General features: G+C 33.8%; 1 protein-coding gene across 2 annotated transcripts; it reads right to left on the reverse strand.

Annotated features, from left to right (window-relative positions):
* Window positions 1-13,830: 13,830 nt before the first annotated feature.
* Window positions 13,831-25,008, reverse strand: LOC141668639 (uncharacterized). 2 transcript variants are annotated; one of them, XM_074475601.1, is made up of 10 exons: window positions 24,855-25,008; window positions 23,855-24,080; window positions 23,420-23,729; window positions 23,068-23,292; window positions 18,944-19,203; window positions 17,957-18,159; window positions 17,130-17,255; window positions 16,840-17,016; window positions 14,326-14,463; window positions 13,831-14,229 (listed from the first exon to the last, which is right to left on the reverse strand). In XM_074475601.1, exons 2-10 carry the CDS (start codon window positions 24,003-24,005, stop codon window positions 13,900-13,902), a joined length of 1,920 nt encoding a protein of 639 aa, XP_074331702.1. In that variant the 5' UTR covers window positions 24,006-24,080; window positions 24,855-25,008; the 3' UTR covers window positions 13,831-13,899. The 2 variants fall into 2 exon arrangements, with proteins under 2 accessions (XP_074331702.1, XP_074331701.1); XM_074475600.1 differs by having other exon boundaries at window positions 17,957-18,162.
* Window positions 25,009-25,788: the final 780 nt, after the last annotated feature.

Genomic DNA, 25,788 nt, shown 5'->3' on the forward strand with positions numbered 1-25,788 from the left:
GCTACTTGCTCATTTCCCTTGCTTGATTCTGATTTGCTTGTGCCAATTTTGAGACTTGGCATTGTCTTTTTCTCATTCCTGGCTTCAATCTTCTCATTGTCAGCTACAAGTGCAACTGATCCTCCTTTTTTCTTTCCCTTTTCCAACAGCTCATCTTGCTCCATCTCAAGTTCATATGTCTTCAAAATTCCATATAATCTTTCAAGTGTGAAGTCCTTATAATCTTGAGAATTTCTTAGAGAAACAGTCATAGGCTTCCATTTCTTTGGTAGAGACCTCAGAAATTTTAAATTGGAGTTTTTGACTTGGTACACTCTGTCATACGGCTTCAATCCATTCAACAGTTTCTGAAATCTGTTCAAGGTATCATTCAATGATTCTCCTTCTTCAAAATGAAAATATTCATACTGTTGAATGAGAAGCTGCATTTTGTTTTCTCTAACTTGCTGAGTACCTTCACAGATAAGTTGCACAGTATCCCAAATTTCCTTAGCAGTTTGGCTGTTAATGACATTGTCAAACATATCTTGATCTAGGCCATTAAACAGAATGTTCATGGCTTTCTTGTCCTTGTGAACCTCTTTAATATCTTCAACAGTCCATTCTGCTTTTGGCTTGGGAATAGACTGTCCAACAGCAACTGTTGCAGTAGCAGCTGTGGCCACCTTGTGAGGGATGTGAGGACCATTTTCAATGCAGTTGATGTAGCTTTCATCTTGAGAGAGAAGATGTAAATGCATCTTCACTTTCCAGTGATGATAGTTATCTCTTTGCAGGATTGGAATCTTTACACCAATATCCTTCTTACTCATGATGTTAGCAGAATAGATCTTTAAACTCTTTATATGTTAAGATCTTGCTCTAATACCAATTGTTATTCACAGTGAACTAACAATAAGATTTACAGAAGGGGGGTTGAATGTAAATCTCAAAACTTTTTCAAGTTTTGAGCAGTTTCTAGGCTATGTGTTTTGATGAGCAAGTGTGTGTGAATTGCTTTCAGCTAATGCAAACAGATATATATTCAAACACAAATGTAAAGAACACAACAGACTTAAAAACTTTTCTGGTGGATTTGTTGTTCCACCAGAGATGTGTTATTTCAGAAAATCTGTGATTCAAAGAATTAAATCACAGCTGCGTCCTAGTACAAACTAGATAATTTTCTCTCTGGATTTTTCTAAACAGCTCTGGAAAATTCACAATCTAATTACTAGCTGCTACTTGGTTTATATATCACCAAGCTTACAAGTGAAGACAAAACTGTAAAATACAATTAAAAGATTCTTCATATGTTTATTCTTCATTTCTCTATCCAATGCAATTTAGGTTTAGTTATGAATCTTTGAATACTTCCTTGTTTGTACCAGAATGGAAATGCTGCATTTTCTTGATTCCTCCTAGAGGCTGCCACATTCCAGTTTGTCTCTGTCAACCCATGTGCCTCTGTCAGCTTATGAATTGTCACTATCAACTGCTATTGAACTAAGCATCCGTTGAAGCTTTCATCCGTTGATGCTTTATCCGTTGAAGCTTTATCCGTTGAAGCTTTATCCGTTGATGCATTAGCAGTTGAAGCTTTATCCGTTGAAGCACTCATCCGTTGATGGATGTTATCCGTTGAAGCTTTAGAGACATCCGTTGAAGCTTTGTTTCTCATCCGTTGAAGGCCTTTAATATCAGTTGATACTACTTCACTTATACAAAATTATAAGGCATGAAATATTTACAATTAGCCCTCCTATTTGCATATCCACAAGTAGTCAACATGACTGATAATTTCCCACAACATCTAAGAATTATAACTTAAATACGGAGAATGAAATGTGCTACAATACTAAACTTATTTCTAAGTAAAGCTACTCCTTCAAAGGATAACCAAAATGGTCTTATCCGTTGAGGTTACAAACACTAGATTTCTACTTAGGTGTTTTGTTTAACTTATCATCAAACTAATACACATATTCCTAACAATGTATATTACACTATACATTACTCTTAGTGTAAGTGACAGATTCCTTGCATTGTTGGCATATATATGAAAAGGTTAGTATACTATTGCATCTAAATTTTGTTCCAAGATACGAAGACAATGTCTACAGACTAAAACTTCAGGTCTTCTTACTGTAAGAAGCGGAAAATGGCATCAGGGCTGTCAAAGAATTTGACAAGGAACGTATGGTTACTTGGGTCTTGGTTGAAAAAGAACATCTCAAAATGGTGCTCAAGCAGTCAAGTTCATCTCATTCATAAGTCAGTAAAACATTACAGATTTAACCCAAATATCAAGCTATACAACTATCCAGCACAACAATAATCACCAATTGAACAAAACAATTATCAATAGAACAAACAAAATATCGAAAAAGAGAATATACAACTGAAATCGATAAGACAACAAAATCCACTCACCCAAATACCCAAAATAGTTGATTATACAACTAAAATCGATTAGATAACAAAGAAATACCCAATATTATACAGAACCCATGTGAGTAAAACTATTACCAGAGGTATTGCTGATGCTGAGTGAGGCTTCATTTGATTTAGTTTTTGGCTTCATTTGATTGAGTTTTTGGCTTCATTTTTTGGCTTCAAATCGAAAGATACAAACAGTAACCGTATGATTAAACTAGGGTTTCTCAATGCTGCAGTTTGATTAATTGAAGATGTTCTTCAATTTGGGGTTCAATTGAAACCCTAAAATCCAAATTAAATTAGTTAGAGGAACGGGAGAGCATAGAAAGACACGAGTGAAAGAGTGGGACTGTGAGTGTGAGAGGAAAGGGGGGAAGGGGAGATTAGATTTTTTGGTTTAAGAGGGAAATAATTTTGGTGTAAAGAGGGGAAATATTTGGTGAAATAAGCAGGGGAAAGGACGGGTCATTTTTAAGTATATAGTTTAAATCTCCTACGGTTTCCGTTAATAATTAAATTTTTTATTTATCACGTTATATTATAATTTTAAAATTATTTATATAAATATATAATAATAAATTTATAAAAAAATAGGACAACATGTGCTCGTAGTTTAGTAGGATAAATATACTATATCTAGTAATTTAACAATTTAGTAGTTTAGCGAATATATAACACAATTTTTTTATTTTTTTGAATAATAGGATAAGTTGTGATTGTAGTTTAGTAGGATAAGTAGACTATGTGTGTAGTAATTTAATAATTTAGTAGTTTAGTGGATATATATTATTTATTTATTTATTTAATAATCAAAATTAAGGTACACTACACCATAGATGGTCTACAGCAACACCCAAAAAATGTTACCACATGCCAAAAAAATGTTACCATAGCCACCCAAAAGACCTAAGGTAACATAAAATTTAAGTTTTTTTTTCGAGATAACTTTGGCCCCTAAGGTAACATTTCCTTTGCCCTGGTGTATCATGGACTTTTGTGTTACAATAGACATCAAAGGTAACATCAATGTATGTCTATAGTATCACACTATGTATGTTACCTTTGCACTTTGAATTTGCAAAAAAAATGGGGTCCATTTGTGGGGCTCATATTGGGGCCCACAGGTGGGCCCCATTTTTATAATGATTTGCATATATTAATTTGACAGGATTTATTTGTAAATTGAACACATATACCATTAACATGTTTTTTATACGTAAAAAGCAATACTACATCAAATTCTGCTATTCGAAATCGAACAATCCCAAAATAGCATTACATACCACAAAATGTATTACATCCAAACCAACTCAAACATTCAAACAATCACATGTCTAAAACTACGACAACAACAATTATTATAACAAAACAAAATAGTTCAGGTTGTTTACTAAACATTAGAAAAAAAAGATAAACTTAATAAAATAGTAACACTAGAAACTCTTCACATTCTCCTCGACTTCAGACGCAAGTGTTTGGTCCACTTTTTGTTAAGTGTCCTCCTTTACCAGTATGTCCCTGACTACAGGATACCCCAAAGATAACAATGCACAAATTAGTTAGACAACACTTCTGATAAATCAGGATAGACAAAAAAAAGTCATTAATCTGATAGATGATTTAGGCAGACAAACAGTAAACCGCATTCGTGAGAGTGCAAAAGCATGGTAGAATTTACCTTTAACTCAAGAATACTGGTTGTATGGGCTTTGCCTTTGCCATCTCCAGAGAACTTTCTGTTGAAACCACCTCTTCTTTGTGGGTTTGCAAACCTCATCATTCTAAAGCTTTTAACCAACATTGTAGTCATTTCTACAACTTGAGGATCATCCAGGTCGATCTCAGAATCCTCATCAGTGTCTGTGTCAGGATCTGATGAGTCATCAGTATCTGACTCTTCCAATATGTTCCTTCTTCTTAACCTCTCACTCATCTTTTCCTTGCCTTTATGGGTCTCAGCATTCAGAGCCACAGCCTTCATCTTCTGACCCTTTTTATTCTTCCTTTGCTGGATCTCCAAGTCATGAGTTTTCAGCATCCCATACACTTCATCCAAAGTCAGTATATCAAGATCATATTGATGCCTGATTATTCTTGCACAAGAACAACTCTTCTATTCTTCTTTATTGCCATAGTACCTTGGCACTATGTCTCCAAGGCATCCCATGTCTCTTTTGCAGTCTTGCAGGCAATCACTCTGTTGGACATCACATTGTCCAAACAATTGTGCATAATATTCCTGACTTTTGCATCCTTAAGCATTGAAGCCTTTTCTGGATCTGACCACTTTGATTTTTCTTTCCTGACAAAGTGTTCAGGAGCATCTGGGGCCATAGCCACGGTTTCCATAGGATATGGAGGTCATGTTTTGATAATATCAACATATGTATCATCAATGGCTTCCAGGAACATCAAAATCTTTAATCTCCATGTAGAGTATTCAGCTTTCTTCAGGATGGAAATTTTCATGCTTTCATACTCACTTCCAGACATCTTGACCATTTCAAATTAACAGTTAATTTAACCGCTCAGATACCACTTGTTGCCTAGTAAAGTAATTGTTTAAGGGGGTTGGATACAAATACTAAACAAATCGATATATTATGAAAGTAAATTAAGAACAGATGAATCAAATAACAGTTTATATTGATCTTTAATAAACTGTTACAAAACCCTCTCAAGAATAATATTCTTAAGAGCTGCTAGGTTCTGCGAATACTGGAGTTCAACACTTACCACACATTGTGAAAACCTATTCTGTGTTTATATACTACACAGCTACAATCAATCTCTATCAATTACAAGATATGAATAGATTGTCAACGGATGATAATGAAGCTTTCAACGGATAATCATATCCTGGCGATTGATTATATCCTGATTGTTAGACAGATCCTGATTCTCGACTTAACCAGTTCTCAACATTTATGTTATTGGAGTACCTCAATATTTTTTTATAATTTATTAAATTATTTAATACTTATTATAATAAATAAACAAAAATAATTAAATATAAAATTGACCACCGGCAGTCACATTTATAAATATGACCGTCGTCGGTCAAATTTGTTTTTTTCAATAATTTCTTTTAACTTAGGTGGGAATTTTAGCGCCAAAAGGTAAATATGACCGCACCTAAATATGACCGAATGCGGTCAAATTTGCACCCATCAAATTTTGTTTCCTTGGCGAGATTTTTCCCTCTCTTTTTTTTAACCTAAAAAATAAATATGACCGACTAAATTTGACCGAAATTATAATTGACTGCTGTTAGTCAAAATTAAGTCTTGACCAGTTGCAAATAAATGGTTGACTTCAAATTTCACTGTTGTCGGTGAAATTTAAGTTTGACCAGCTATAAACCAAGGTTGACTGTAAATATGACTGCCAGCAGTCAAATTTAGCCGCAGTCATATTTAGTCGGTCAAATTTAGCCTTATTTTTTTGTAGTGGAAGTTTGGTTATTTTATTATAATTTCGAGGAATCTTAATTAGTTGGGCTGTTAAAGTTGGCATCATAGCTAGAGTTTTAAGATTCTATAGACTTGCCTTTAAGTTCGATGTATGAATTATGGGTAGTTGTAAGATAGTCTTATAGCATTAGAGTTGCCTTTAGGATCGACCTGTGAGTGTGGGTTGACTTTAAAATAGATAGTTAGTCAAGAATGTTATTCGCTTTGTTTTCCTTTGTTGTATGTCTGTATCCGCCTTTTTTAGGAAGAGGTGCGCCAGTTAAACTTCGAGGACGAATTTCTGTAAGGATGGAAGAATGTAACATCCCGATATTTTTATGATTTTTTATTTGATTCTTTGCTATCTATTATTCAATAATATTGGTGACTTATAATTAAAATAATTTTATGTAAGTTTATTTCTATTTTGTGATTAGGATATTGTTTTTAAGATGATTAATTTAATAAAAAAAGTGTGAGGGTTCAAAAAAAAGAAAAAGGAGTTAGGGTTTGCTAAAAAATAAGGGTTTGCGTTACTTTCATGAGTGAGAGAGATAGATGGAGATGAACAACAAGATCTCTTTGGAGATTATCAATTTGACGTTTGTGGAATTAGGTTGCTTTTTATTGGGGGTTTTGAATTCGTTGGTTAAGCTTTCGAGGTACGGATATCTTTTTTGTACTCTTTCTTTTCGTATTTGAATTCGTGTATATATATTGTATATTCTGAATCTTGTTAAATTCGCATCTGGTTCATTTTTCATCGGATATTTGTGATTTTATTCTCGTTGGAAAAATAATTTGATTATCTTCTTTTTCCTTCTTTGTGTTTTTTGAAATTCTGCTTGTAAATATGTCAAAATCTGTTGTTTGTGTAATCTGTGGCTTAAATTTCTGTTTGTGCGGCCTAATTTCGCAAATTTATTATAAATTGAATTTTTTAAAATATTATGAGCAATACTATTCTGGAAAGCTCTTTTTGATATCTGCATTTTGCGTTTATAACCCGCTGCTAAATTTTGTGATTTTGATATCTTAAACATCAAAATACTACTGTAATCAGGGGCTGATTCTGTACAGCATTCCACAAATATGTCTAATCTGAATTAGTCACTTGTTCATTTCTTAATGAGCCTTACTATTCTGGAAAGGTCTTGGAATTTCCTACGACTTTCATGTTTTGTACTTTTTTAGTCTGTTGAATGGAATTATATGGAGGAAGGGATATTTCAGATAAATGAGTAACATCAAGACCGTACATGTTTTTAAAATATGTTATTAACTGAAGGAGATAAAGTGAAACTGATAAAAAAAGTAAACTGTACGAGATTTTAATCGATGCAGAAATAAGCACAAGATATTAATGGCTCTGACGTTGAAAGAGCAGCCATATTCACGACAAATAAGGGAGCATGATTTGTTTCAAAGATTAAGAAATTAAGTATAAACATTCATCGGGAATACGAACTATGAAGTTTCCATTTGCTGAGGACTACTTCATGGTTAAACTATACAAAAAAATTACTTGTAAAATAGAAAAGTACTTATAAAATATATTAGGTGGAGTAAGTTACGATGAATGTCTATTATGAAATAGAATGTTATTCTTGAATATTTATAAGCATTTTCCTTCTTCAGCAAATTTAATCAATGGTTTTATTTACTATATTAAATTATTTAATACGGACTTTTTATTATTAATCTCTTCCCTTAATAATAACTAGTCGTGCAAGGCATGGGTCTCTTCATAATTAGAAATAATTTCTCATACAGACAGATGAAATAACAAAATAAGTGTATAAATTGAATGCGAGCAAAGATAATGTTTTAGTTTTTTTTAATATTTGATTTTGAATTACAAGGAGAAGCACAAATCTTCCGTCACTCAATGGAACTGCTTTAGCGCAATTCACTTCCCTGAAATATTATCTTAGATCTGTTATCTCAAATTATACTTCCAATTCTTTTTTTTGTTGTTTGGCACTTTGAGGAAGCTATAGAATTTGATGGTTCAATCAAGGTTCTTCTTGATATGATCTCTTATTTAGGATACAGTTATTTAGAAATATTATATTCTGATAGTCAAATATATTTTTTGTTAGTTCTAGTGAAAAATTATAGTTTATGTACATTTTCGGGCATTTATCATTCTGGGATCATTGATTTTCTATCAAATATAATCGATTTAATTAATTTCACTGACATAATTTATTTAATTACCTGAAGGCCGGATAGTTGGTTAATATGAATATCTTGTAATATTTTTTAAATGTTTCATTGATCTCAACGTTCGCCTTTAGGTAGTATTATCCATTTAGATGTAATCAATGTCGTAGTCTAAAAAGTATTTCATTTTTTAGCAAAGCTCCTACATCTGTTGATTTTTTTAATGCCTGATTTGCATTTAAATTTATTTTTCATTTCTATTTATGTCCAACTTGTATATTTTTTGGTGCAGTTCAGGAGCAGTTTTACAGATATTTTGGATGTAATGCAATTAAAAATTAATATTTTTTATGAAATTCAGTATTTTCTTTTATGAAGGAAGACAAGTTTAAGTAATACATATTATACATTAATCCTCGTGTTTTGAATGTAACAAACATATATATGAGGCTTAGGCTGAGAGAACAATCACTAAGGAGAAAGGAATATGTGTAATCCATTATTACCTGGTTTCCACTTCTGCAAGTCCATGCTTGCCATTGCCGACACTAAAACGAACGATAGGCACTTTAGGTATATGATTTGTGAAAACTATTTAGAGAATTTCGATCAATTCAAGACATTAACATTCAGACAAATTGGACATCCTTGAGGAGTATGATGGAGTGGCTCCAGTCGCTGGTGAGAAAGGATAACCTTTAACCCACAAGTTCTAAGTATGAACTCCTGTTGTAACCTAATAAAAGTATTTGTTTCATAATACTTTTATCACTTTACAAAATGAGTTAATAATTGAATTTGTGGGTGTAAGGTTTTCCTTTCCCACCAATGACTTGAGCCAACTCAATCACACTATGAGTCTAATTTGTATGAAAATTGATGTCTTGGGTGGAGCCGAAAAACCTCTAAATAATTTTGAGAAACCAAGTACCTAAAATGCCCGTCATTGATTTCAGTGCCGACAACAGCAAGGAGTGGAATTGGAGAAGTGGAAACCACGTAATAATGAATTATACGTACATTCTCCTCCTCAAAAAAATTTCTATAAGCCCAAGGCTCATATATGGATATCTTATTGATAAAGACACTCAAAATATAAGGATCATTATAAGGAAAACGATTGAGATTTTAAGCATTAAAAAATTACAAGATATATATTTATATTAACCAAATGCCTCCCCCAAGGCAATTAAAGAAATAACACCAGTGAAATTAATTTAATGAAATATATAGAAAGTGAGAGATTCTGGAAAGATGAGTACCCGGCAGTATTTAAAAAAACTAAAATATTGTACAAAACTAGAAAGAAAATATAGCAAAAGTCATACGTATGTGAATTATAATATAACAAAAAAAATTAGGTAACTATTAAAATAAAGAACAAATTACGGATCATGTCAAGTTATATATAATATTAAATATGTACATTTTGGAATGAAAACTTGTATCAAATCGGATTTCAAATCAGTGTCATGGTATAAGTGTTAATAATTTCAAGATCTTCTTTCGATCAATAAATATTTTTTTTAAATGAAAAAAATAAAACCGGCTCGAATTACGGAGTTATAATTTTAGAGCTTAGCCAAATTCAGTAGATACCTAAAAATTTGATAAAAAAACAACTATTAACAATGAGGTCACAACCATTGTGGGTCTACGAAAAATCATAACAAACTTGAGCCCAAACCAAAAATATAAGATCGATAGATATGTTATATAACTAGATTTTAAAAGTAATTTCGAATATGATGTCTAGTTTATTTCAATCCAATCAAACAAAATACAAGCAACTATCATGAGCATAAGTATACATATCTATTTTCTAATAATTTGGTTAGGTTATCACTTACCAATACAAACCGGAAAAGTCTAGGTGATTAATATTTTGTAGACAACATACGATATTAGGCAAATGTTGAAAAAATATTAGCAAACTCGGCGTGAACACTTCGATGGTACAACATTTTTGGTCCGTATTGGAGTTCTTTATTATAAACAGAAAATGGTAAAAATGATCTAATTTTTAGTGTATATAATGTTTCAAGAGTTATATGATGCTTGATAATGTAAAATTTGTAAACATAAAGAGACTTTTTGAGAAAGAATGAGGAAAATTTAGAGTTTATTGTATTAATTGTAGGATCAAGAAATGCATGATTTGAATTATTATTTAAGCAATTTGAAGAGTGTTGAAAAGTCACAAAAATGATAGACATGGATAGAGCTTTAAAGGGGGGGAGAAAATTAGAGATGATTGTATGAGTTGTAGGAGGAATGAATAGAGGATTTGAATTTTTATTGAGCAGTTCGAAGAGTTTTGACAGATCTAGAAACTGCTAGAGCATAGTAGGATTTGATGGACTATATAGAAACTTCGAAGAGTTTTGAAAGATCTAGAAACTGCTAGAGCACTGTAGGCTTCGATGGACTATATAGAAACTTCTAGGGTTCGGATAGACTACGATGGACGGTTATTAGTGAAAAATGGGTTGTAATCTTATCAAATCTTTTGTTAGTACACTTGGGAGCCCACAAAAGTTACACAAAGATTTTTCAGTAATCCAGAAAGCCCAATTTATTCGTGATAACTATCGAGTGACCAATAAGACCTATCGGCTATATAATTCAAATGAGTAATAAATTGTGTCTACTTATTTGTATAAAAAACATTTTTATCTTAATTTTTTTTTAGTTTATCGTTATCATCTAGACAACTATATAATATTGTTATTCATCTATTTATAAAATACTACATTGTGTCTGATGCACGTGAGATTTTTAATTTAACTATATTATTATTTATATTTTAGTGTTAAATTCTAATTAGTATATATGGTTGTTTAAAATGCCTCGATTTTCTTTACTTGTTTAATTCATTTAACAAGTGTGCTTAGCTAGCTATAGTCTTGTGTTAATTAAGTTCTTGACCCTCTTTCGAATTTATCTTTTAAAAGGACTTAAAGAAATGAGATGGAAAATCATTCGGTTTAACATATTTGGTCGAATAATAGTGCCAGTCGCCTTGGTCGGATTTTGATTGTTTAAATATATTGACAAAGTGCTTATAGCAAGTTATAGTCTTGTATATCATAGTACTTAACTCATATAAGAATTCATACTTTAAAGGACATTAGAAGCAAGATTATAGTTACTGGTTTTTACCGTTGGAGTTAACTAGTTCTACTCGACTTTTCCTTGTTTATATTCGGCCGAATAGAACTTTAAAGTGCATTCATATTTACTTACTTGTCTTGCATTTTTTTGAGTGATTTGTCCTTCGTGTGACATATCCTGACAACGTTTATAATATTTTACGCATTACTCTAACGCATATTAACGTGGCGAATGCCAATCTACTTTAAACATATAATAGCGTTCGTATTAAATATATCTTCAAATATATTTGTGTGTTTATAGATTGTAATTGTTTCTTTATAGTGAGGTGAAATGGAGTGAGGTGATCCTTGTTCTCAGACCCAAGTCTTAGGCGTACTAACCTGGAGGTAGTAACCATTGCACCGTAAGGAAAGGAAAAACCCAAGACCTAAGATCTAAGATCTGAGACCCGCAAAGAAGAAGTAAAAGTCTACCCAAGATCTTGCAAGTGCTTGAGAAGGTGACTAGGTTGTTACGCTTCAAGATAGTTCTTATAACTAGGTTGTAGCTATTTATTTTGAGGAGGTTACGTGTGTGACGCTCTAAGATAAATTAATAGTTGTAAAGATTTATCTGCCTACTATAGAGGAGCTTCTCTGTAGTAGAGAAAATCTTGAGCCCGATGAGGAGCTCGGAGACTGGACTAAGGGTGAGTGGACTCCGATTGTGTAGTCAGCCACCGCGCACCAGGATAAAATTGACTGTGTCGTCTACCTTCTTTTCGTATCTTTATATTCCGCACCTAACATACTTGCATACAAGTAGTTAAAGTAAAAGAGGAGAATGAACTTTTAAAAAGTTAAGCTCTAAATTTTAAAAAAGTGATAAGGTATTCACCCCCTCCCCCTTCTAGCTTATCTTACCCTTACACGGGACATATCACACACAAATTATTAATTAAAGTCTACTTTACTAATTCCAAGATTTATGTTTTCTGAATATAATTTTACATTGAAACAATTTAGTGATTTTCGTTGATATGATTTTTTTGACAAAAAATAAATCTCTCTCTCTATCTATATATATATGTATATATATTAAATGGATAAGCAAACGGCGTCGGTGAATAATTGTTTCCTTATGTTCATTTTGAATAACGTTCGGGAGAGAAACGGGTGTGACCGCTTATTAGCAGGGCCCATGGATGGAAGAAAAGGGTTCTTCTGATGTTTAATGGGTTGGGCTACGCTAAGACGTTATGGACTGGAAGGGTTTTTAGTTTCTATTCTAAGTTGGTTTCTATTTGATTAACAGTGTTGTTATAAGAAACTAGAAATTGTCATAATCCTTTCTAATTAGAACGGCCAGCCCATTAAATCAGTCTCAATTACATTAAAAAAAATACATGCTTGATATACATACAGCAGCAGTACATATCACCAATACAACTTATACTTCATCTATGATCAACATCTTCATCTTACATTTCAGCTAGTGAATTAACCTCACCATCTCCAATCTACCTCCACCATCATATCCGATCTAGCTCCATCTGCCACCATGACCTAATACTAAACTTTCCGATCCATCTACAATCATTGTTTATAATACAGAATTCACTAACTTATATAATATGAAATGATGAAGATGATCGTAGTTGAATGTACAGGCTACAAATATGTCAATAAATGAAGTTTTGAACGATTATTATGACATAAGAGGGGGGAATCTATGAAATTTTAAATCATTGGCAATTACCAACAAATATTCTATGAAATAAATCACCGTATCTATATTTTAATCAGTATGATGACAATCACTTATTAGTATAACACAATTCATCAACTTGTATTATGAAGAGTGCCAAATAGTATATACAAGATACATGAGCATATATTTTCTACATAGATTGATGATATCGTCAATCTTGTTGGTCAAAGAGTTGGTGATTTACTACAGTTGAAGGTATATTTGATTCATTAAGAAAGAGAAGTGAATGAGGTGAGTGAGTAGGTTTGATCGAAGATGAAGGATGGATGGTGGGGGAAAGAGGTGGGAAGCTGAGAAGAGAGATAATGTACTGGACCACTGGGGGCCGTGTAAAATAAGAATGTAAATATGTTATTTATCAATGTTTTATGGTTTATATTTTAAGCTTGGTTGCCATGTAACCATGAGCATATATATATATATATATATATATATTAAACAATTGTTTTTGAAATTTGTCCAATGTAGTCGTAAAATGTATGTGAGAACATGTTTATCATAGCATGATTTCTACAATTACAAGAGGTTGAATAAATTTTGAACTATATTCTACTTGAGAGGAAGGCCTTACTTGAGTAATATTGTTGCTGGGGTAGAAGTATAAGCCTTTGAACTTGAGATAAGCAAACAGCTCTTGCAAATGTACATTTTTTGCAAAATTTAAGTTAAATTTCCTTTTTGCTGTATTGATGCCAACTGCTTCTGTTTGGCAGTTTCATCTCTACTCCTAAATACAGAACCATGGTGATACATGCATACTGTTCTAGTCATGCTGAAGCTTGGTAATAAGACCAAGTATAATCCTATGGACCAACACAGACCATTTCTTTAAGCAACCTCCAAGACTCTAATTATAGCTATTCGGATCAGATCACAAAGCAACCTACAGTTACATAATGTGTAGCCATGAAGTTGACACGACAATATGGAATGGGTGGGTTTAACTATTAATTTGATGGTATTAGTATGAACATGTTGAAAATACAATCTTTAAATTTCACACTACTTGCAATTCTTCAGGTTTGATGGTAACTCTCTTGTCTGACGACATCTGTCTTTCAACAGTTTTACCAGTATATTCAGTTCTCTTGTTACCGCTATTTTCTGCATTATTTTTCACAACAATTCGCTGCATGACACGTACAGGAATGCCGCCCAAATCAAAGTCCTCCTTCAGAGATCGAGTAAGAAATCTTAGTTCCGAATCTGCCAGTTGTTTCTTCCCACTCACAAAGGCAACAAAGGTAGGTGGTCTTGCTTTCACTTGAGTGAAATATTTGATCTTGGGCTGAGAAGCCGAATCCTTCCAAGAATGCCTGCCCATAACCTGTCCCAAGACCGCAACATGTGGAAAAACATTACCAATTAGTTAAATCATTTGCCAGTGGAGACAAAAGCTATAAGATGATTTCAACGTACTAACCTTCCGTAGCCATCTGTTAAGACGAGCAGTTGTCAATCTTAAACACCACTTTCCGTAGGTATCAATTACCTGATCCATTACCGCTATTCGGCCCCTTCCCTCCAATGCCGAAACAAACACAACAGGAATTCCTGTTACCTGCAAACAATCTAGATGTCAAATTTAAATAAACTGTTAAAAAACTAAATAATGCAAATGTATGTCTATTCTCTTCCTTTCTCTTTCTTTCGACAACGGAAAACATAACACACACAACCACCTCTGCCTATGACAAGACTTGAACCCTCAACCAATGAAGGAGGCAAGGGAACTACTAGGCTGGAGAAGGAGCCCTTCTATAACATCTATAACATATATATGTTCCACACTTCCATTTACATGAAGGGGAAGGTACAACCAAGGGAGTTTACATGTGTGGAGCTTCATCAAAAATGATTTATACTAAAATTTTTGTAATTAACGTGCAATCATTACCGAGTATATATAGGGTTGTGATCTAATTGGAGCCAATTTTATCTTTAGAGGTATGTATAATCAACTTCTCACATTTATTCATTCTACAACACAATGTGTTTTTATTTTGCTGCAGTACACAATCTTTTTGATATTACAAAATTCAGTGTTCTTCAGTAGAACAAATGTGTTATATATACTACATAAGAGCCCAAAAAAATAAATTGTTTTCTGCATAATACAATATTTTTCCCATTCTTATAGAAAACATTTAAAAGGGTAAATTATGCAAAATACATTTAACAATAAAATATAATATTACGTTCCGCGAAAGAACATATAATTAGCTTTAAGGTTCTAAGGATGAATGATGCAGGACAAGGATGGAAAATAAGCTAAAGATAGATATGGTGGACTAATCACAGAAAATCAACTAGCCCTAAAATGATAGCAAACCACTACCCCCTTCGACTTCTTAATGGCAAAACAGAAGAGTATGGGATCGCATCCCATAACAAATCAATTTTCAAATCCATTAATCAGTCAGTCTTCGAACAATAAAATGTTACATCTCCTTATATAGATGCAATCCTAATCATTTTCTTATTCTCTACCGTAAACATAATATTCCTATCAACCTATGAATCTGAATCTAAGAAAAAAAATTAAATAAATTATGATCAACGTCGCTTTTAAATAACACAAAAAATGCAGATTAATGGTTTAATTCCCCGTATAGCTGCATACTTCGCCCCTTTCAAAAAAAAAATATCAACGGGTTATATAAAATTTAAGAATCAATAGAGGAAGAGATAATCAACCATAGAATTTAAGAGTTGAAAAACATCCAATTACTACATCATTAGCAAGATTTATAAAAAGCAATCTCGAAAGGATAAGATATTTCGATACAACGGCACTTTTCCAACATGTTGTCTTAGCTTAGAAAATCAATATGCTCCACTATGATGATATCAGTCTCCTTTGATCACGATTCTTGAATTTTACAAGCATCTCCCTCTTCTTCTTTTTCAATGTCAATGCAATTCAGCTCTAGAGTTTCAATAATATGACCTCAACAATCAAAACATGTTCACCGTAGAATTTACTATCCTCGCATGCCTAATAGGTTCGCTTGAAACTCTCTCCAACCCATCTTACCACTAGATCATTAACCATAGCAAGTACAATCTTAAGTTTGTCGTTACTGCTAGTGGCAGTTACCGTCATACTATCTGGAAACTTAAAATTCTAGTCATAGAATATTTTTCCCCTCAATGAATAGTAACTGTTAATTGTTCTATTGAACATTACCTAACAATGACAAAGAACAATGTTGCAAAGTCCCTGGAATTCTAAACAAATAAGAAATTGATGTAAAAAACTAAGCTCTTATATTAATTTGATGCAACGTAGAAAGCAGGGATTCTTCTCACCTGCCGCAATACTCACGGGATTCTTGTGGATTCTTCTCTTACTTGCCAAGTGGCGTACCTCCGCAATTAGAAAATGGCATATATTGGTGGGGGAATGAAGCAGGCTGTAAATATAGAATAGGTAATATGGTCCCACCCCGTAAATAAAGGATAGATAATATTATGGTATCAACTGTATTATTGAGTAATTATTTAAATTATCGAGTAATTATTATTCAAGTTATAAAGAATAATGAACTTATTTGTTTCACTATTTACTGTAATATAAATGCAATTCTTGAAATATACATATATATAATATTACTAACAATATATAAAAAAATAATATTGTTCAATTATATAGTTCATGTCGGATAAGGTTTTTACTAAGTACCAGTACACAACACTATTTTTTTGCCAGTATTAAATATTGTTAGTTATTTATGAGGGAATCTTTTTGTTCAATGAAATATCCTGAAAAAGTATCATTTCAGAGACTGTTCACACATAAAATTGTATTTTCATGGAAAATCAAAATAAGCTGCTAAAGTTAATATTCATATTCCGCTACTGGACGTTTGGTATAAATTCAAGAAAGAGGGACATATTGAGTATGTCATTTCGAAAGAAAATTCAGAGGGCAAACCTGTGGAATAACAGTCTGAACTTCTTCAGGAACAGCCTTAATGACACTCTCATATGACCTGGAATTTCTCAAAAGGTCCATCTTGTTCACCACAACAATCAAACCGCGTCCTTCCTCCACTGCTCTCCTTGCTATGACAACTTCATCATGTTTCATTGTCCTCCTAGCATTGGCAATCTGATTATCATTTGCAAAATGCAAAGAGAGCAAAACTGAACCTTAGTTGACTGTATCTACGTCAATGGTACCCATTAGAAACAAGTATTATCATTACGGGCAAAATTGTGCACCTCTTCGGCATCAAGGACTAGAACAACTACATGGGCCCTCATTAGGTTTTTTCTTGATTGCATAATGCTTAAGGATGCTGGTCCCTTCTCCTGATTTGTCCGCTGCAGCCATCCTGCAGTGTCAACCTGCACAAAGAGAATGAACATTGCAAATACTTGCAGTTAAGATATAGAGCTATGTTTGCATTTAGGAGTGCATAACTTCATATTACAAAAACAGAAAAGCATCCTTCAAAAACAATTTATTAGGCTATATGCTGCTTCACCATACAAGTAAAATTCAAATTTCAAGGAAGGCAAACGTTACTGAAACAGAGCCAGAGGTCAAATTTTATCAAAATTATTAAAAAGTTTGCATGAACTATCCTGAAATTTCAAGTAATGAGATTTGTTTAAGTCACATAAGATGGACACCTACGGAAATAAATTATTGTTTTTGGGCGTAGAAGGGATCTGCAGGAGAACTAGATAAAAATAAGTTCCAACTGTACAGGGTTAATTTCCATTTAATATACAGCTTGTTTTATAGTTCTATGGACCACAGAAGGTACGTCTTATATATTATTGGAACAGAATATTGACTACCCTCTTTGGCGAGCAGCCCATTATTCATTGATCGCAAAGGGTTTTTCTTGCAAACTAATGGCTTTTTCTCCTCTCTTTCACTTCATTCCAGGAGTTTCATGCAGTCTGGTCAAAAAGTACAAGAATGAAACTAGAAGAGCTCCGGAAGGGTTATTAGAGCATTGGCTCATTCTTTTAAAACTTCTTCCATTGTTTTGTTGTACGTAAAAAAAATGAGAGAGAGAGAGAGAGAGATGGATTACCATGTAGATGGTTCTTCCATGATATCCAAACTCAACTCTAACTGAATCTCTTGTCAATCCAGCTTCTGGCCCCACCAAAACACGCTCCTCTTGAAGTATTGTATTCAACAAGGTTGACTTCCCTACATTTGGTCGCCCAACAATCGCCAGCTGTAATGGGGTCTTTAATTCCTCATCCTCAGAGGGGCTAGTTTCCTGATTGCCTTCTATACCATATTTGATTCAGAAAATAGAACAAACTTAACACCAGGTTATGGAACTGACATCATAATTCCAAAAGAAAAAAATATAAAAGGTTGAAAAGTGTTATAGATGTAATTCTTGTCGTTACAAGTATTTTTATATTTGCAATAGATGGTAGAAGTGATCCCTGCTTAATGACCCTGTTAGATAACCCTCAAAGAATCTGAATATCAATTTTTTTAACAAGCCTGTTATTAAACAAAAATTGTGAAGACTTTAAACTAGAATAACTCAGATATGACCAGAAAATCAGATGAATAAAATGATATAAAAAAAGGAAGCTTAAGCTCATCCTGGGTGTGAAAAGAAAGTTTCAGCAACTTAATACTTCAAGTAATCGCCTGCCCTTCTGTCCAATTTTGGTCAACATGATCTCCTTTTACTCAAGTAGCAATGTGATTATAAATCACATTGTTGATATCTTTGACCCCCCCCCACCCCCACACACTACCAAGTACCACCACAACAAAAACAGGTTTTTGTTTTTCCATTATTTATAATTTCAGTGATTTCATATTCAAAAATGCTTTTTTGTCAAAAAGGGCCAACAAGGCATAACCTACTTGAGTATAAGGCGACTAGGTTGACCAAAATTGGACAAAAGAGCAGGAGATCATGTGAAGTATTATGTTCACTTACAAGCACTCAAAGATAATTTGTATGGACAAAAACTAATATCATGAAGTTTGACAATCAATGTAGACAATTAATTTCCGCCGAAGAGCTTGGGAACTAGTAACTCACCATTTACAAGTTGAACCACATAATCCTCAAGTAATGGCCTAAGAGCTTCATATAGTTCAACCATACCCTGGCCTGTCTCAGCAGAAAGAGCAATTGGATCTCCAAATCCCAACCTAAGGGCTTCACCAGAAGCTGCAGCAAGAGAACCGAGGCCATCATCTAGTGATTCCGCCTTATTCATCAACACAATAGTTTTCAGTTCAGGTGCATTCTTGCGCAGCCATTTTCCAACATCCAAGTCCATTGGTTGCAATCCATCTCTAATCACAAAATAGATGAAGTGAGCAAGTAAGCTAGAAATTGAAGGCCAGATATGTACAACGAAAAGAAATACTGCAACTCTAATCTTAAATCATATTTGAATTCCATAGAAAATGAAAACCTTAAAAATATATCATCTAATAATGTTGAGGGCATACTTCTATTTAATAGGAGTGGACAATAGCAGAGATACGTTTTCAGATCATTTTAAATTCTGAGTTTATTGTCCTTCTCTAAGTAAATTTCTTTCAAGTAAGAAACAAAGTTCATCACATAGCACAGTATTTATACCCAAACAACAAGAGGTACATGTTCTGGGTAATATTATAAAAAAATTGTAGCACACATGACGCATCAACTTGAATATATGACGTCGCACGATTCCCCTGGTCCAACAAACAAGAACATAATCGAATCATTCAGAGGTGTAGGCATAAGAATTTGCAGGGATAATATGTAGAAACGGAATGCTCGTCAGATATAATAACTGAGGTGAAGCTAATAAGATTATCAGATCATTTGTCCCTTTCCAAGGAAGGAACATCAGCTCCTAGAAGTGAGAAAATTGGCAAACAGATAAATATGACTACATGAGCCTTTCTTCATTAATAAGTCTACAGTACATACAACACCTACATGTACTTAAATGAAGACATGCTTCCTGGACCATAAACTTGTCACTATTTCGAGACAGAGCGTGAACTGAATAACAATAACAAATGAATCCACTAACACATGACTAAAAGAAAATAACTACTGTTGACCAATTCAACTTGTGTCACATACAATAATCTTTGGACCATGCTGGAGGCCTCATTTGACATGCGTCTTTTGGGTCTGTTTGATTCTGTATTTAGAAGTCACTGGGCTTGAGCCCAATGTGGCATCAATGGAGGCGTTGGGAGAGGAGTGAAGAATATATGATGGCAAAGTAGGTGGATCACGACTATATGAAGTTTTAAAGGGGTCATTCCAATGGCCGTGTGATGGTTTGTGTTATGCCAAAATTCTGCAAGATGTAAGTATCAAGACCTTTGTTTTGGTTATTCACTGGTAAAACAACGAAGATAGGTTTAAAGAGAGCGATTGACAACTTCGGACTGCCCATCAGTTTGGGGATGGTAGGAACTGCTGTAATTCAATTTAGTACTAATTGGTGGAATAATTCTTGCCAAAAATGAGACACCAAACAGCTGGTCACGGTCTGACGTTTTGGGTTTTGGTAGGTCATGGAGTTTATACATATATCTGAGAAACACTGAAGCAACACAAGGAGCTTGTTTATTTAGATGAAAGGGGTTTAAAGTGAGATTAATTTGTGAGGTGGTTCACACTAACCCAAATAGCAGTTATACCTTGAGATGGGGGAAGATGAGTAATTAAATCCATAGTGATGTCTTCCGATATCTGAGATGGAATAGTAAGGGGCTGTAGAAGACCATATGAACATCAGTGCATTTTCCTTGACATTTGACAAATTCACCATTCCCCACCAAAAGAAAAGCTTGGTGTCATAAGAATTGGAAGATGCAAACTCTGCAACGCGTGGTTGAATGATATAATGCCTACTCCTAGAATCAATAAGCATTAAAAACTCATGGCCCTGTATACAACTGTAATTCATAATGTAAGAGCACACGACAACCAAAAATATGCAAGCATTTGAAAGTCGAACACCTCGTAACACGTCAGAAAAGGTAGTTTCACTTTCATCTGCGGTAATAATTTGAGTTTGTGTTGATCCAGTGACTTGTGCGTCTGGTTGTCTCACATGTTCACTGTTATAGACCAGGTTGGGAAGTGTGTAATGCCTTTTTGTTTCAGATTCCTCTGGAGTAAGAAATAAAAGTGGGGAGATCTGCACTTATGTTATGACCCGAAGCCGATTTTCATCACAAGTATAACAAAGGCCCTTGGATCTTTTCTCGCAAGCTTCAGCATCACTCAACCGTCTACAAGGAGAAATGTTATGACTGGAACGTGGAGGGGTGGGTAAAGGAGGAGCTTGAGTAGTAAAGTTAAGTATGGTCTAGGGTAATTTTGAAGGAGAAGTAGTATTTAGAAGAGGGGTCTCGCACTAAAAATAAGGGGTCTAGATCTGGAGTCATTAAGTTTAAACTGAACGAGTTTGGCTCGGCCAATTGCCAGAGATATATCATAGGGTTTCCAAAGGGCTAACTCGTGTTGGATTTCTGGTTTCAATCCTAAAAGAAAGCAATCGAGGATTGCACCAGCTGGTGGGCCATGTACTCGATTACATAGGGTCTCGAATTGGGCTTGAATCTTGATATCCTCTACAGTTCCCATTTGTTGCAACTCAAAGACTGCAGTCCTGTGACTTTCATACGTAGATGGACCGAAGCGCAATTCTAAAGATTTAAAAAAAGAATTCCCATGACATAAGTTGATTATTCTGAACCATCCACATATACCAACTTAATGCTTGGCCATATACCAATTGGCCCGGCATATTATGTGAAATCATACTTAATTTTTGATCTGGAGGAACTCGTTAATGGTTGAAGAATTGATTGGCTTGAAATATCCAATCCAATGGATTCATTCCATCAAAATAACTGAGGTGTAGTTTCGGAGGTTTGAGGGTAGATAATGGGTTGGTAAGTGGAAGCGGATTGTGGATGCTGGTGAAGATGGAGAATAAGTAGTATATTGTTGGGAAACTGGAGATGGAGGATGAGGGGTGTCTGAAGTGTTTTCGTTAACTTTAATGAGTTCTGACATCATAGCGGACAAATTGGAAATGGCTTCTTTCATGATTGAAACTGAGGATATTGATTATTGGATGGCTGGAATCATAATAACATGAGAATGCATTTCATCAACTTGAGTTTGGACTTTGGAGGTTGTGCAAAATTATGCTAGGATCAGACATGATTTCATCAGTGGAGAGTCTCGACTGAGAAGGTTAGGGGCGCATAATGAAAGCACCAGTTTATAAGATTAATAAATCAGTTGTCCCATTTTAAGCAAGGAACTAAGCTCCTAGAAGAACAGTAAGAAGAGAGAATTGGCCAAACAGAAAAACTAATTTCATTAATAAGTCTACTGTATATACAACTCCTATATATACTTAAATGAAGACATTTCCTGGACTATAAATTTGCCACTAAGTCACTAACTCATGCCAGAACTTACAACTTAGTTTTGTATATACAAGAAGGTAGTTTTTTCACTTTTTCTAATTCAATCAAGTGCTCGGCTTCCATTTTTTTCAATCTCCTCACACAAGACCACGAATCAAAACTTTCGCAAAAATATTGAGAAGAGCATCCACCCATTGAAAAAACTCGTAACCAGCGTGATCACAGAGCGACTTGTTAATCAACACCTAATATTAGCATCAATCTAGGAAACTCTCTACAACTCTAACAATATGTCATTATTTTGAAAATTCAAAAGTATTGCCACTACTGAAAAAATAAGTGTAAAGTACAGCCACCATTCTGTAATTTACGCTTTAAATATATTAGCTAACAGCAAAGACTTAACGGGAGTTTACGGCAGCCATATTTTTAAAAGGCAGAAGTAAAGGTTGGCTGAGAAATCGAAAATTTGGCCACTACTTTGAAAATCGGTGTAAAGTACAGCCTCCACTTTGTAAAATATAAAATATAAAATATAAATAGCTAACACCTGGTGGACACTTTGACTCACCTTCACTCCTTGATTAGTATGGGGGTAAATCAGTTTAATATGTAGTACATGCCAGACAGGTGATGAACATTGTTGTTTTCAACTCAGGTACTTCTTAATTCTTTTGATTCATCTACAGTTAAAAGTCATTAAAATGACATTTTCCATATAGTAATATATATTAAGCTAAAAAACCTTGGTTAACTAACCTTGCATCTATCATGAAAAGTGCAAGCTGAGACCGTTTTAACACATTCTCCGTCATTCCTGCTGTTCTTCCAAGAACAGAACCAGAGGAAGCCTCTGCCTCCAAACCTGCAGAATCCAATACCCTAAACCGTAAATCACTCAGTTTTGCAATCCCTTCTCGTATATCTCGAGTAACATGATCATTAGGAGTATTGTAAACAAGTGCCTCCCTTCGCCGGATCAAACTATAAAAGAAAAAGAATTCATAAATACTAATCACTGTCATGGAAATATTACACTGTTCAAACTTAACATTCGTATATCAGTTCTATGAATTGAGAACTGAACTTAGAATTTTGTAAGGACACTAACCGATTGAATAGAGCAGATTTCCCGACATTTGGTCGCCCAATAAGCAGTACAGTTGGAAGCATGTTTGCATCGACTTTACTGAACTCAATAGAATTATTACTTGTAAACTTATCTTTGGGATCGGAACTAGAGGCACTATTACTAGAATCAATAAATACTTCTTCCATATCAAGGTTCGCATCAATATGTGGTGGACTGGAGCAAAATTTAGCCTTGCATAGAAGCCTGATGATACACGATTTTGGAATCAATTTTAATTGATTGCTTGTCACCTGATGACCATTTATTTTAAAACAATCCATGATGGATCCTAAACAGCAAAAAAGTAATAAATCACTGTCAAAGTCAAACTACACAAAACTAACTAAGAAAATTAGCAGATGGCGAACCATACAACTTACCCTGTAAATTGCATAATTTAATTGAAGGACTTACTCGTATTTGCAGATGAGATGAAGGACGCTTTGCATATATAAGAAGTGGGTCTTGAAACATTGATAGAATTCAGCAGAAAATTTGAAATTCTGTTCAAGTCCCTGTAGCGATTCTTTCGCAACGATAGAGCTCGAGCACATGATGGAAACATTGCAAATACCAGTTACTGAGAGTACTGATATCTATCTACACAACATTTTATCTTCTACTTCCTCAAATCTCTTCCCTGGCCCCGTCCGTGAGAAACAAGAATTATTCAGATAGATAATCACATGTACAAAAATTAAATTAAAACACTCAACTTCCGAGGCGGAACCAAACATTTAGTGTAAAGGGTGCGAAATTTGCATCAAATTTAAACAACAAACTGAAGAATTGAAAATTTTAAATTCATGAATTGTTTACGCAACCATTAAAAGTCACCATACTCCTATAGGTGACCACATATTGTGACCTGTTGAATGACATTTTCCAATTGTTCCGCACACGGAGATACCCCTAGACTGTGTACTCTCTTTCTAGTTCTATTCAAATCGATTTAGCTAAAAAAAGTTGATCACCCACATTCATCATCGGACTTTCTTTCACGTATATCTCTTTCGCTACACAACCTATACCAAAATTTGCCTAAATACAACCTATACCAAAATTTTCCTAAATAATAAAACTCTAGCTCATCTACTACTACATTCAAAGGCAAATAAAGCGGGAATTGCGTCAAGGAAAATGTCGTTAATTATAGTCAATTATTCTCTTAGTTGTTCCCCTTCAACATTCTTCAGTTCAAATTACGCAAATTCTCGTACGACAACTTCCCGCTACATAGCAATGCAAACAAGTTCATAAAACAGTTGGGTACTCCTAATTCTACTCCTCAGAGTCTACACCAATGACCCAATGTTTAATTTCTTTCAAATGAACAAGTTTTTCACTTTGGCATTTCATCAAACAGTTGGTGTGCAATACAAAAATGAAACAATAGGTAGAAAAAAATACAAACCTAAAATTTGCAGCGAGTTAAAATATGAGCAAGTTGATTATTCCGGCTGATGACTTGTTCCGTTAGGTCGGTTTGGAGGTTAGGTTTTAAGTCAGCACTGCCTCGTACGATGTTACAAGAATGAATTAAGGATACTACTAACTATTTTAAAATCAATACCTATAAATACTATGGTATCCGCCCTTTTTATCACAATTTTAGAAAAAATGACCCAAAATCTCACAATCCGGAAAAATGATCCTTTTTATCAATTGAAAACGCATTTTTTATTTACGTTTCTATAAACACATTTTTTATTTACATTTATATTAATTTTAGAATATAAAATAATTTTTTATAAAAATTTAAAAAAATATATTCTAAAAACGCATTTTTCAAATGCGTTTATGGTTCAAACGCATAAAAACACATGCGTTTTCATGCTAATAACTCATGAAAAAAGCACGTTGCTTTACATTTTTACAGCCCAACAATAAGAACACTATTTTGATTGGTAAAATGCAAGGCTTATTTGCGTGTTTGATATTAAAGGCCTTTTTTTCAGTTTGTGATATTTTGGACCATTTGTTCCCAAATTGTTAGATTTTGGGTCATTTTTCTAAATACTAATGCGTGATTTTTTTAGAGGTTTTTTAAAAATACTTTTTTTTTAAAAATATATGCAAAAATATGATTGTCAAAATATTTTTGCAAAACTACCTCAAATACAACAAAAATAACATATAATGAAATCAAAGATAATTTCATTTAATTTCTAGAAAACGTAAAACAAGTTATACATTTGATTGTTTTAGATTGAAAATTGCATATTTACAATTATTTTTATAAGATAGTAATATCATAATAGACGTAAACTTCATAATATAAAATGTTTTTTTTCTGTCTAGTTAAGTGTGTGTAGCAATCAATTTGCAGATGAGTGTCGATGATGAAG

The sequence above is a fragment of the Apium graveolens genome, chromosome 6 (assembly GCF_009905375.1).
Source record: "Apium graveolens cultivar Ventura chromosome 6, ASM990537v1, whole genome shotgun sequence".
NCBI lineage: Eukaryota > Viridiplantae > Streptophyta > Magnoliopsida > Apiales > Apiaceae > Apium > Apium graveolens.